The sequence below is a fragment of the Arachis stenosperma genome, chromosome 9 (assembly GCF_014773155.1).
Source record: "Arachis stenosperma cultivar V10309 chromosome 9, arast.V10309.gnm1.PFL2, whole genome shotgun sequence".
NCBI lineage: Eukaryota > Viridiplantae > Streptophyta > Magnoliopsida > Fabales > Fabaceae > Arachis > Arachis stenosperma.
Window position 1 is genome coordinate 18,399,589 of NC_080385.1, and position 14,964 is coordinate 18,414,552.

The window sequence follows — 14,964 nt, forward strand, 5'->3', positions numbered from 1 at the left end:
TCAGCTCGAGATAAGGAAGAATTTTCATCTGAATGTAAGGATCTTTTAGATAAAGGGATTATAAGACTAAGTAAAAGCCCTCATGCGGCTCCAGCCTTCTATGTTGAAAACAATAACGAAATTAAAAGAGGAAAACGAAGAATGGTTATTAATTATAAAAAAATGAATGAAGCAACCATAGGAGATGCTCATAAGCTCCCAAGAAAGGATTCCATTCTAGAAAAAATCAAAGGAGCAACTTGGTTTTCATCGCTCGATGCAAAATCAGGATATTGGCAACTTCGTTTAGACGAAGAAACAAAGAAATTAACTGCCTTTACTTGTCCAACAAAAGAATCAACAGGAGTATTACTCTACGAATGGAATGTCCTACCATTTGGACTAAAACAAGCACCAGGTATTTATCAGAGATTTATGGAAGAAAATTTAAAAGATTTAAATGATTTTGTTCTAGTTTACATTGATGATATACTAATCTTTACAAAACAAGATAAAGAAGATCATCTTCAAAAATTACTAATTGTCTTAGAAAGATGTAAGGAAAAAGGTTTAGTCCTTAGTAAAAAGAAAGCTAAGATAGCAAAACAAGAAATAGAATTTCTTGGATTAATTCTATCTACTGAAGGGAAGTTAAAACTTCAACCAAATGTATTAGAAAAAGTAGATTTATTTCCTGATAAAATGGAAGATAGAAAATAATTACAAAGATTTTTAGGATGCATAAATTATATTTCTGATCAAGGATTTTTAAAGAATATAACAGATTATACTAAAAACTTATTTTCAAAAATAAGTATAAAAAAGAATTGGAAATGGGAAGAAAAGGATAGCCTGCAGATTCAAAAAATTAAAGAACTTTGTAAAAATCTTCCAGAGCTTTATATTCCGGAAAAAGATGACTATTTAATAGTAGAAACAGATGCTTCAGACAAGACCTGGTCAGGCTGTCTAAAAGCTAAAAAAGCTGAAAAAAGCTTGAACAAAGAAAAAGAATCACTAGATTCTAAACATTCCTCAAAGGAATTACTATGCAGATATATTTCTGGAACATTTACACCAACAGAACAGAGGTATACTACCCATGAAAAAGAAACTCTAGCAGCAATAAAAACTATTAAGAAATGGAGGATTGATCTACTTCCAAAGGAATTTACATTACGAACAGACTCAAGTTATTTAACAGGTTTTATTAGATATAATTTACAATCTGATTATAATCAGGGTCGTCTGGTAAGATGGCAAATGTTTTTATTACAATATCCGATAAAAATCGAGTACATTAAAGGAAATAAAAATATTATTGCAGATACATTGACAAGAGAATGGAGTTCATTGTCAACACAATGAATCAAGAAATCCAGAAGCTTGAACAAGAGCTTGAAAGGTGCAATCATTGCCACCAGCTAAGAGCTAAAATTCAATCTATCAAGAAGGCCATGGAAGCCATGAAAGTTCCCCAGCAAGCAACATTACCTGCTCCAATACCAATGCTCGCAACACCATCAGAGTTCAGCCAGCTAAGCGTGGTGGACCAGCCACAAAACCCAAAACCAATTTTTTCTGAAAAAATCCCTGAAAATAAAACTCTGGCAGAAATAGTTAAAAAATCAACTCAGGATAAAAATATTATGTCATATATAATGGCCCAATGAAAGGAGTTTACGATGATTGGGCTAAAGCAGCCCCATTCACCCATCAGCCCAAAACTATTCACAAAGGAGGATTCTTGACAATAGAAGAGGCAAAAGAATCCCTCAGAGAATATGAAGTACTCCATCCAGAGCAAATTCTAAAAAGAGCAGAAAAAGCTCCAGTACAAATCCAAAGAACAGCCCAAACCCAAAGGACTGGACTAATGAAAAATATTCCCACAAGAGCCGAAATAAATGACAAGAAAAGGGTCTGTAGATCAAACTGTAGAGAAACCTTAAATCTGGTTCTAAATTGGACTCTAGACAAAAGAGCAATATTGGGATATTATCCCATTAACAAAGAACAGCTAACAAAGCTGGTAATCTTCCCAGAGGCTTCACCCTCTGATACATATCAGTTTTTCCAATACGGATTAATTGATACAATCCTAATTTTTGACAATTTAAATATCATTAAAGAATTTCCTGCAGGTTTTATAGATGCAGTGAAAAAATTCAAAAATATGATTGATGCAAGAGAACCAAGAGATATATCCCTAAAATTTACAAGTAGTCAGCCAATCTTCAATGAAGAAGGAGAATGTTTGATCCCAGCATTTCAAGTAATTTTCATGTCAGTCTTCCCAGGAGATTTTCAACCAATAGAACAAGTTCAAGATCTATCAATTTATAGCGACGAAGGAAGATTGGCCAGTACATTGGCAAGAGTCTTCGAGAGAGCCCAAAAAATAAACAAAGAATCCAGAACAAGAATAAACTACAAAAGCAGAAACACTCTAATTGTTTCTAGTAAGAAAAACCAAATTGAATCAAGAGAGATGAGACTTCTAGTGGATTTTGAATCAGCATTTTACAACTTTTCTGGATTACTGGAAAAACTTCCTGACGGGATAAGGAGGAATCTATGCCATTTACTAAAAGACAAAGAAGACCATAGGTGCCAGCTGTGCGCCTCAGAAATGTCTGAAGAAAGCAACAATGCTGAAGACCCCACCCACATGGGAAAAGAAGAGGATGAGACATCTGAGTCATCTATCAACATTATTGTTGAATGATGTAAGAGCTTTCGTCACAAGGCACCAATAATGTAGTTGGTGCGAATTATTGCTCAATGACGTAAGCAATGACGTCATAAGAAGGGTAAGGATGGGATTTGTCCATCAAACCCAACCATTATAAATAGAGTGCTAAGTTATTTGATAGAGCATCAGAAATCAGAAAGCAGGAAGCTTAGAGTACTCACAGGCCAGGAGGGCGAAGAGGAAGTAGCTGAGGCGATTCTGGAGTCTGATCCATTAGAAAAATAATTCTAAGATATTCCCCTCTGGAATTAATTTGTAAAATCTCCCCTCTGGAGAACAAAACACATATTGTAAAATAGCAATAAATAAAGAAGTTTATTCTCCAGAAAGGTACATCTTTATCCCAATCTTTTTAAGTTATGAATTATTTAGAAGATATAGAAATAACTGAAGAATCTGATTACTATAAGCTAACTGCTTTACTTGATAATGAAAAACAAGCTATTTTAAAAACGGAATTAGATCTTAAACCTAACGATAATTTTAATAAACAAAATCCTCTAAAAGAAATCTTTAATAGAAAAAATATAATATATTATGGAAAAATTCAGATTGAAACTCCAATAAAAATACAATCCGCAAATGGAGAACTTGAAATAGCTCTGATAAATGAACAAGATGTAAATAAACAAATTGGAAAAATTAAAGATCAACAAAAAAGATCTAAAATTGGATGGATTCATATTAGTACCATTCAAGTTTTAGTTAAATCCACATACATGAAAGGAATTAATTCTCCAATAAGCCTGGCAATCTGTGATAAAAGAATCACTAATCCTAGAGATCAAATAATTGGAATAATCCATGGTAACTTGGCTAATGTAAATGTTAAATTCAATGCTCATATTGGATACGCTATTCCTCTATCAACCGAAAATCTCGGCAGATCCTTAAGTCTGGCTTATAAATTCCATAAGATAGATTTAATGGAACAAAATGATGAACCATTTTCTATCACATATGCAATTAATTATGCGCTGACAAATAGTCATCATAGTATAGACTTCAAAGATAAAGAAAGAATTTATGTTGATGAACTATTTCAAAAGTTTGTAAAAACAGAAATTCCAAGAAATAAGGCTATTGAAAGCCCAGTTTTGTTATTAAAACAACCGTCAAGAAATTCATTTTCATCATCTAGTTTTAGAATAAGAGAATCTAAAATTAACAGCCCTCTAAGTCTATCTCATTTAAAAATTGAAGAAAAAGATTCTGAAATAAAGGAATTAACAAAAAGAATTGAAAAGTTGAATGAAACTTTAAATAATAAATTATGACGATAAATAAAGAAGAAATATACGTGTCTTATCAAGATAAGAAACAAGAACTCTTTGAAAGAGAAAATCATTTGAAATATTTAAAGTTTTCTGAAATAAACCAAAGAGCTTTCAAAACTTTAGTATTATCTTATAACAATCTGAAAAAAGAAGTCGAAGAATTAGAAAAAATAATAGAATCTTTAGAAAATAACAATGAAGCTATGGCAGAAGATGCAGAAATTCTAATATGAAAGATTTTCAAAAAAGTCTTATTTCTTTAAAAACAATTAAAAGGAATATGAAAACAAGAATAATGGCTATATCTATAAAAATAAGAAATTTGACAAAAGAATCTTCAGATTTAGAAACAGAAATCAAGAAGGTAAACAAAAAGATATTTAGAACAAGAAAATTAATACAACGTTTTAAAACTAAAAAATCAGTCAAAAATTTAAAAGAAAATATTAAGAATAAACAAATTTATCGTGCTCGAAGATTGCATTATCTTCACATACAAAATATGATTGCATTACAAGCTTTTGAATCAAGAATACATGTTCAAAATATTCAAGTAATACAACCTCTACAGGTTGAACCCCTAGAACAAGTACAAATTGAATCTGAACAAGAATTACAAGTATAAAATGCCTGGTTTAGCAAATCAAACGCTACAAGAATTAAAAAATGATCTAGATTTTCAGAAAAGTCAAAAAAGATATTATGAAGTAAGATTACAGAATAGTAACATGTACACCAGAAATAGAGAAGAAGTAGAACAATTTTGTAAAAATTGTATAGAAAGTATAACAAGAGAAATAGAAAATTTATTAAAAGAAATAGAAGATTTTAATAGTGCAAATCCAACCCAAGAAAAATATTTTAAAAATTTGCAGTATCAAAAATTGGTATCAGAGCCAAAGTAACGATTCAAAAGCAACATTTTCCATTTAAACAACACTTTTTTATGACACGCTTTAAAGCCACTAAAAGACAAAAATCTGTAAATCTGTACAGAATTGCATCTGTACACTAGTAACCCCCTACTTACTATGGATAAGTTGTGAGTTGTAATTTGTCTTAAAGTGAAGTTTGAAATTACTAAAATAGCCTTTAAAGTAGCATTGAAAAGTTAAATTTGGGTAGTTGAATTAGAATTTGGAAGCCATTACAATAATAAAATAATGTGACTGAGAAATGTTGCCGTTTTTAAGTATGCAGGACAATTTCTCTCTAATTGTAAGATGAAATTTTGAAATATCTTATTGTCATCATGAAATTTTTGTTACTTGATGGGTTTTTATCATTTATTTACGAATCAATTCTTTTTATATTTATTTATTTAGACATAAATATATCTTTCTTAATTTAACTGCATGTCTTTCACCCAAAAATATTAATTAACAATACTTTAATAAATATTAATGTCTTTCTTAGTTTAATATTTTATTAATTTTTAATAAATATTTTTTATTAATAATATGACCATAATTTAATCTATTAAGTGTTAAATAATTCATTGTTATTATTAGAATTAAGTACTGAAATCGTCCCTAACGTCTTGGGTCAAAATCAAAATCGTCCCCGACCTTTTTTTGTTATTAAAATCATCCTCAACGTTACAAAACGTTATAAAATCGTCATTTTCCACTTCATTTTTTTTTACCATATTACCCTTAATTATTAATAAAAATAATTAAAAATAATATTTAAAAAATTAAAACAAACCCCACCCCCACCCCCACCCCCGACCCCCCTCCCCTCCCACCCCTCAACCCTCCCTCCTTCGCCCTCCCTCACCCTCCCATAATTCCCTCAACCCACTCCTTCACCCCCACCCCCCAACCCTCACCCCTCCCCCCTCCAGCCTCCCGTAACTCCCTCACTCACCCTCCCGTAACCTCTTCAGCCCACTCCCTCATCCCTCACCCATCACCCCTCATCCCTCACCCATCACCCCACTCCCGACTCCCTTCACTCCCTCACCCCTCAACCCACTCCGTAACCCCCTTACCCTCCCGTAACCCCCTCACCTCACTCCCATAACCCCCTCCCCCAGAACCCACCACCACCCCCACCTTCGAAAATCATAACTCAGAAAATCAGAACTCAAAAAATCTAAATAATCAAAACTCAGCAATAATAATCAACAAATTTAGCAACAACAATAATTAAAACTCAGCAAAATTCAGCAATAAGCAATAATCAAAATTCAGCAATAATTCACAAAAAATTCATAAATTCTACAAACAAAATTCAGTTCAAAGAAGAAGAAGAAGAAGAAGAATAGTGGCGGATCACAAGAGACAGGGCGGCGGTGCAGCGGTGCGACGGTGCAGCGGTGGCGGCGTCCATGAAGACCGGTGGCGGCAGCGAGGAGAGAAGAAGGTGGTGGTGGTGCGGTGTGGCAGGGCGGTAAGACGGCGGGCAGCGGTGCGGCGGTCCCCTTCCTCCCCTCCCCCTTTCTTTCTATCTCCACCCCCGTCTCTGATCTATCCCTTTCTTTCCTTTCTTTTTATTTATTTTATATTTATTTTATTTTATAATTATATTTATTTTATTTTATACTTTTTTAACGAGGGTAGTTTGGTAATAAAAAATAAAATTGGTACAAAGGATGATTTTAAAGTGGTTTTGAACTTTGAGGATGATTTTAATAACGAAAAAAGGTCGGGGACGATTTTGATTTTGACCCAAAATGTTAGGGACGATTTCAGTACTTATCCCTTATTATTATATGTATCATTCAACGAATGAATTAATATAATAATATTTTTGAGAGATAAATATTTTATAATGTAATATAAATTATTCTTAAGTATAAAATTATTAAAAAAAGATATTAATAATACAAATCTCTACATATATAAATAATTTTGTTGAACAAAAATTAATATATATTATTTATTAAATTATATATATAAAGAGATATGAACATTAACTTAATTCATAACAATAACTATTTATGATTTTAATTATCATATATTGTTAATAGAATATTTTTACAAGAAATCCTGATGTGTAAGTATATATTATGGTCTATGAAGCACGGACACTTTGCTGAGTTGTCGTGTCTGTGTGTCGGACACATTTCGGACACGACAATCACCGACACGCGTGTCTGCTGTGTCCAAACCGTGTCTTAATAAAAAAATAAAAAATTCTTCTCCGGACACACTTAGACACACCTAAATACCATCACGTGTCAGCGTGTCCGGTCTTATTCTTAATATATATTCTTAAAATAAATTTAGATATAGTATATATTATTATTTATTAAAACAAAAAATATTTTAAATACTTGATATAATTAAAATAAGATATTAAAATAATTTAAAAAATTAATTTATATTTTAATATCAATAAAATATTAAAATATCATTAGGATTTATCTAAAAAAAACTTTATATTTTCTTTGTATGCGTGTCCCCGTGTCATGTAAGATTTTAAAATTCGCGTATCAACGTATCCCGTGTCGTGTCGTATCCCATGTCCGTGTCAGTGTCCGTGCATCATAGATTATGGTAATTAACAAAATATTTACTATTGATTTTTGAGCACCTAAGTCCTTGGGATTTAGTAAAATAGATATTGAATATAATTTAAATTTTTGTAAGTCAATAAAAAATTCATTAACTATCAACAATAAATTTTAGCCTTAGAATCATAATAACTAACTTAAATTGATTGAGTGATTAACTCAATCAAAGACTTAAATAAGTATCCATGATTCAAATTCTGTTTTAAAATTTGCTTAACTAAAAGATTCATCGATCAAGGCATTAATAGCAAATTTGAGCCTCACTATGATAGTATTTATGTATAATCGGAGGACAACATACTTTTAGTTTTAATAATTACAGTCTCTCAAGTATTATGACCCAAAAAAAAGTCTCTCAAGTATTATATCTAATCTATTTTATTTGAATAAAATTAAATATATAAAAAAAATCATTGTAAATTATTTTATTACTGTTGATACATGTTATCAATATGTGGTAATTGTTTTGTGATTTTCTTTTATGATAATCTTAAATGAATTAAATAAAAAGAAGAATTAAAATCTCCTACTTATATTTTTTTAATTCTATTTATAGGTATAAATTAAAATTTGGTATCTTAAATAATTTGAATTTATTTTTAAGATCACTTGAAGCATGTAAATTCTTTCACTTATATATATATATATATATAAAGATTTTTCTATAAAATATTTTTAATTTTTTTCTAATTTTATTTTTCTCATATTAATTAAGCAAACACAATAATAAAATCTCTTCTTACTTTATTAAATATTTTTTTTCTATGAAATCTTTGAATAAATCACAAATATGTGATGTTAAAAACTAAAATTTATTAAATATAGACATCATATCTTTAATTTTTAAATTCTTTTTTTTACAAAATTACATATTTTAATACTTAAGGGACCAAAATAAATTTAAAATAGTATACACAAGAATTATCAATTTTACACCAGTTATACGAATTTACTGAATTTACTCGAACTGATTCGAGTTTATTCAAATTTAAGTTATTAAATTTACTTGTTTTGTTTATTTAAATTCATAAATTTGTAAGTAAGTATTTAAGAATAAACTTGAGAGTTTGACAACTTTACTTTCTATAATCTTTATTTACACACACGTGTGTGTTTACACACACACACACACACACACACATATATATATATATAAAAGAAAATTAACAAATCAACAAATTCTATATGAAAAGAATATTCCTTAATTATTAATATTAAATACACATTTTAATTAAGATAGATCTGTTATTCGTAAAAAAAAAAGATATGTTAAAAATGAAAATAAAAAATATGTATTAAACACAAGATATATATTAGAAATAGTTTAAATAAGTTTATGAAAAGATTTTAATAATAAATAAAAGTTATAAGAAAGAGCTAGATTTGTAAGATAAAATGGATGACTCAATTAATTTAATCTTAAAATGTAAATAATCAATTTAAGCTATTTGATGTAATAACGTTTGAAAAATGACTCAGTTGAAAATAAAAAATAAAAAAAATGCATTTAACATAGGAATGCAATTTTTTGTAATGAAAACCGAAATATTTTTTTTTCTTTCGATTTTATTTAGTTCGATTCAGTTTGTGATATTTCAGGTATATAGAAATGAAATATTTAAGTAAATTATTTACCTTTTTCATACATAAAGTTGCAAAATATGACTAAAGTTTTATATATATATATATATATATATAATATATATATATATATATTTCGTTATTTTATCAATGAGAATTATATATAAAATAATAAATTTTAAAATTTTACACAAATTAAATAAATTTAGATAAAATAAAAAATAAACCAAAATTAAGAGTTTTAATATTATTTTGTATATTTTTTAATAATCTTTCAATCTCATAAAATTCATTATAACACATGCATTTAAAAGATTAATTTAAAAAAAATAAAAATTAAAAAGAATACAGTGACAATTAGATTTTCGAAATATTAACTTTGAATTAAGTAGTTTTTAAGGGAAAAAAAAGTACTTATTAGATCTTCCAAGATAATAAATGGTGGACATATATATCATTTTATCAATAGATAGTACAAAATGAAATAGAATTGTTCATGTATTTCATTATTTACGGTGTATGTCTCGTATTGTCACGTGACGTGAGTATGAAAACGATATAATTTTAGACAGTGAAGTATTTATTATCTTTTGAGTTTTTATATATTTTTTATCAACTCATATCTATTTATTACAAATTTTATTAAAATAAATAAAATTTCGCTCCAAAATTATTATTTACATAACTATATCTTTTATAGATAGATACATTAAAATAATTAACAGTATATATAAATATTACTATTAAATTTTAATTAATAAATTAATAATAAAAAAATATAATGTGTCTATTATTTATTATCCTAAAAAACTAAATTAATATTTAAAAAAAAATTAATTAATCTAAAATCAAAATATTTAGAAATTAATCGTCTCTTCACTCAATTAAAAACAAAATCCCACTATGAACTAAGTTCAGCTGAGGACAGGAAAAAAAGTTTTTATTTGTTGTGAGGGAAAATATGGCTTGACAGTTGATAAATATCATTGTATACGATACAACAATTTAAATTGGGTAGATTGGACATTTTAATCTATTTCAAACTGAAAAAAGAAAAAATCCGTTGCAGATTTTTGGTAGACTTTCTATGATTAATGAACACGGGATTTTTATTCAATGAATCTTAACCACATGTATTATTTAATATAAATCTTAATGGTTATAAAAGTTGAAATATCATATTCCAAACAAGTACAATAACATACGTGAACATCTTCCTATATCATATATGAAACTTTTTGAGAATCATAATATATTTGTCAAATAGGGGTGTTCATGAATCGGATCGTATCTATAAATTTGCAGTAAATATCTGCATTCGATTCGAAAATTGTGGATACTATCCGATTCGGATATTGATCGAATCGGATAGGATCCGATCTGCACCTTTTACAGGTTGGATTACGGATCGTATCGCGGATATTTGCTCTTCAGCCACATATTTGATCCGTACAATAATAATTAAATATATATATATAATATATTGTATTATTTTATTTTTGTTATTTAAGAAATGTTTGATTAAAAATATTTTAAAAATAAATAAGTTTAAAAATGTGAAAAAATATTTTTATTGAATTTTTTATATAGAAATATAATTAAAAAGAGAAGGTTCAATTATATGGATATATCTGATATCCAATCGTCGGATCTGACACAAAAAAACACAAATATCATATCTGATACATGCGAATTGTGCAAATCGGATAAATTTTTTTGCCATATTCGATCCGATCCGTGTACACCCCTATTTCCAAAACCGTCCCTCCTATACTTTTTTTTGGGAATCATACTACATAATGAATCTTTTTACCGTTGTTGTTATTATTGTTATTATTATTATTGTTGCTAGATGTCGTTCTTCTTCTTCTTATTATTATTATTAAATTTATAAAAATGATTGGTTCATCTTATTATTATTATTATTATTATTATTATTATTATTATTATACGAAATTTTTAATTTAATTTTTTAAAAATATATTATTGAATCTTATTATTATTATTATTATTATTATTATTATTATTATTATACGAACTTTTTAATTTAACTTTTCAAAAATATATTACTGAATCTTATTATTATTATTATTATTATTATTATTATTATTAATTAAATAATTAAGTACTAATAAATTAAAAAAATAAAAATATTATAAAAAATACCGTAAAAAAATTGAATTTTATCTATTTAAATTTTTGTTATTAATTTTAATAATATATTTATTTTTTAAATAATATATATGATAAAAAATATGTTTATTTGTTTGGAGTACAAATTTTATTATTATATTTATATGTTCATGATTTTAATTATACTTTTAAATATTTTAAATAAATTTATTTTATTATATTATATTTTACATATGAATATATGTTCCATCATGTAATTAAATAAAGATAATGAAAAAATTTAATAAATAAATTAACAATTAATTATGTGAATAAGCAGTAATTCATGGCAAAAAGAGGCGCTAGCTATACTGAGAAGGACGACGAAGTTACGGACGATGGAATTCAACGACAGCGGTACTTGGAAGGACCTAATCTACGTGATGAAATGATGAAGAAAGAATGGAAGAGTGGAAATGTGCTTCAATTAATGGAGTTGGGTTTTGATATTTTAAGAAATTATACCATTTCCAATCTCAAATAATAAATTACAAAATAATCTAACTATGATTAAGATAAAGACTAATTACAATGTGACACATCATGAAGGGTAAGTTACATGTTATTTTAGAGGGGGTTAGGTAACATTCACCTTTTTAAGATTGTGTAAAGCGTGGACATTAATTATTAAATATAGTAGTATATGTTACTCTTTGTCACAGATTTAGATAAATACGATAATATATAAATATACATAATATATATATATTTTATATATTTTTTTTAAAATTAAGACATAAAGGTACAATATATAAAATACAAAATTGACATTTAGTTTATATATGTATATATTATACAATTAGTTTTTTTTTTTTTCCAAAGATAAGAGACTCGAATCCGCAACCTCTTAATTAAGTATAGGAAAATTATGCCATTTGAACTATTATTGTACAATTAGTTTATACATATGCATATTGTACATGTGTATATAATTAGATTATTTTATAATTAAATTATTATTTAAAATAAGTAATTATATAATAATTTATTAGAATTTTAATAACTAAATTTTATTTTTTTTCCTAATTCATTCTTTTCCAAACACAGTAGAAAAAAAAAAGTAAAAAATTGAAAAAATTTCTTTCTTCAAATCAGATACCCTAACTCTTTCTTCGTAACGACTTTCATTCCTCTCCATTCTTTCATCATCATTAAGCCTCCCAAACATCACCGCCTCACTGGGTGTTCCCTTTTTTCGACTATCGTGCCATTGTCATCCTCCAAAGCATGACCACCGTCATTGTCATAAGCAGCGCCATCGTCCTTCTCACGGTCTCCTTTTCTCTCGCCGAGTCTCTATTTCTGCCTTTTCTCAGACCTTAACAATGTTATTCAAGTGCCATCATAGTAGTTGTTATTGTTATTATCGTTCTCCTGTGACCTCCTTATTTCCGAGATTAAGTTTTTGTTTTATATTTTTTATTTGCTTTATGAAATTTAATTTTGTTCAAGTTTAATAACAATTGCTTCAATTTTAAACAGATAAAAATCTAAACTTCTACTTTGATAGATAGTTGGAATAATAATTGCATCTGAGCATGTGACAGGAGACCGATGCCACCAAATCTTGAAGTTGGAAGAGAAAAGTTGGGTTGAGCAAGATAGAAAGTGAGGCCATCCGAATTGTAGCTTTTGTTTAGTGTGTTGATGGAGAAAGTGAAATGTGTGGTAAAATTCATGACCTTGCCTGTTTTCTTGTCCGAAAGATGTAATGGTTTGTGATATTTAACTCTGCCAAGGCTATCAGTCCCATAATAAGTAAGGAGAACTGATCACTTGAATGTTAAAAGAGGTGTTCTTTTAGGAAAGAATGATTTGAGTTTTGGGAAAACAAAAATAAATTTAGTTAATAATATTTTAAGAAATTATATAATTATTTATTTTAAATAATAATTTAATTACAAAATAGTTCAACTATAGTTAAAATATTAATTCTCATTAAATTAAAATAACTCAAGTTATAAATATGGTTGGTTATCAAGTTAAGATCAAGGTTGCGAGAACCGGACCGATCAATAAACTGGTGAGGTCACTGGATCAATAGTTTATTGGTTCGACCGGAGTTCAATCGGGGTTCAACCGGTTTAATTAAATATTAAATAAAATTATTAAAAAACTTAAAATAATCTTAAGTATATAAATTCAATAATTTCTAACTTAATAAAATTTAATATTTCACATAATAAATTATCCATTACTCTGCACCAAACAGTAACAATAATTCTTCCTTTTCAGTACCAACACAGATAGTGCCTCATGCCTATGACTCAGCCTTTGCCTCTCTTCAATTTCAATATCCATGGCCTTTAGCCTTTGAAGGGTTTCCAGAAGATAGAGCTGCAAGTGCTTCTAAGAGCCATAGCCAAGCAGAGAAAAGAAGAAGGGACAGGATCAATGCACAGCTTACAACTCTTAGAAAACTGATTCCTAAATCTGATAAGGTAATATTGTTTTACAAAAATCATATTCCAATATTGTCATAGACATAGTTAGTTACTTCTCTCCTTTTTGGCAAAGCATATTGTTTACTTTTACTTCTATCAGTTATACTATTCAGAGTTTAGATTTTCTTTTTCACCCCTTGAATTCTAGCAAGAAAATAGAAATTACCTACCTTAGGAAAATGACATGATATGCAAGGTATCATTAGTTTATGCTATTAATAGCTTTAATAAGTTCCATAATAGAACTTAAAACATTTGAATTCTACTTCATCAACCTTGATAGATAGAGAACTAGAGAAGCTATACATGTTTTTGTTTTCTAGACTGCATAAATTCCATAATTGATTATGCTTTCAAAATCAATTCAACTAGAAGTGTAAGAGTAATATAAGTTCAACTTTGAATTATGCCGGAATGAATACTACAAAAGCAGAATCAAATTAATTAAGTTTTGTTGTGGATGCAGATGGACAAGGCTGCATTACTAGGGAGTGTAGTAGATCATGTGAAGGATCTAAAGCGAAAAGCGATGGATGTGAGCAAAAGCATCACAGTTCCAAGTGAAACTGATGAAGTAACAATAATAGAGTGTGAAACTGATCAAGATGAAAGCTATGCTAAAGTGAAGATACTGAAGCACAACATTGTAATTTCAGTTTGCTGTGATGATAGACCAGAACTTTTCAGTGAACTCATTCAAGTCCTAAAAGGGTTGAGGCTCACAGCAGTATATGAAAGATAAATTTTGCTGCCTAGATAATTGACACTGTTCATATGTTCATGCAGCTTGACAGTCATAGAAATCAACTGATTCAGGTAAAATAAAAATTTCAAACTATTTCCATTCAGAAGCAACAAAAATATTCATGAAGCAGCAAATAGAACAGGCAGCATAGAGAATCAAAAACAAAAATCAAGATTAGAACATATTCAGAAGCAGCAAACAGAAGCAGCAAACAGAACAGGCAGCATAGAAAATCAAAAACAAAAATCAAGATCAGAATATATTCAGAAGCAGCAAACAGATTAAAAGGGTAATAAAAGTGTTCGAGACTCAACACAACTTGAAAAACAGATTGAACCTGAAGCATATTTAACCGGATTCATATGTTATTTTTTTTTAACTCATATGCCCTGTTATTTTTTTTTCAAACAGAACAGGCGAGCTCAGAATTCAGAAGGAAGCAAGTTCAAAATCAGGAAGAAGACAAGAACAGAGTCTTACCGGCGAATGAG

At 28.3% G+C, this 14,964-nt stretch overlaps 1 protein-coding gene across 1 annotated transcript; it reads left to right on the forward strand.

The window, feature by feature from the left end:
• The first annotated feature begins 12,412 nt into the window (after positions 1–12,412).
• Positions 12,413–14,470, forward strand: LOC130949183 (transcription factor bHLH51-like). Its single transcript, XM_057877978.1, has 4 exons — positions 12,413–12,556; positions 12,832–12,952; positions 13,520–13,725; positions 14,195–14,470. The coding sequence occupies exons 2-4, from the start codon at positions 12,946–12,948 to the stop codon at positions 14,468–14,470; spliced, it is 489 nt and encodes a 162-aa protein (XP_057733961.1). The 5' UTR covers positions 12,413–12,556; positions 12,832–12,945.
• Positions 14,471–14,964: the final 494 nt, after the last annotated feature.

Excerpts from the sequence above, each read along its gene's own strand:
- LOC130949183 (XM_057877978.1), top strand. Across the intron at positions 13,726-14,194 it reads TGATTCCTAAATCTGATAAG|ATGGACAAGGCTGCATTACT; the intron begins GTAATATTGTTT and ends TTGTGGATGCAG.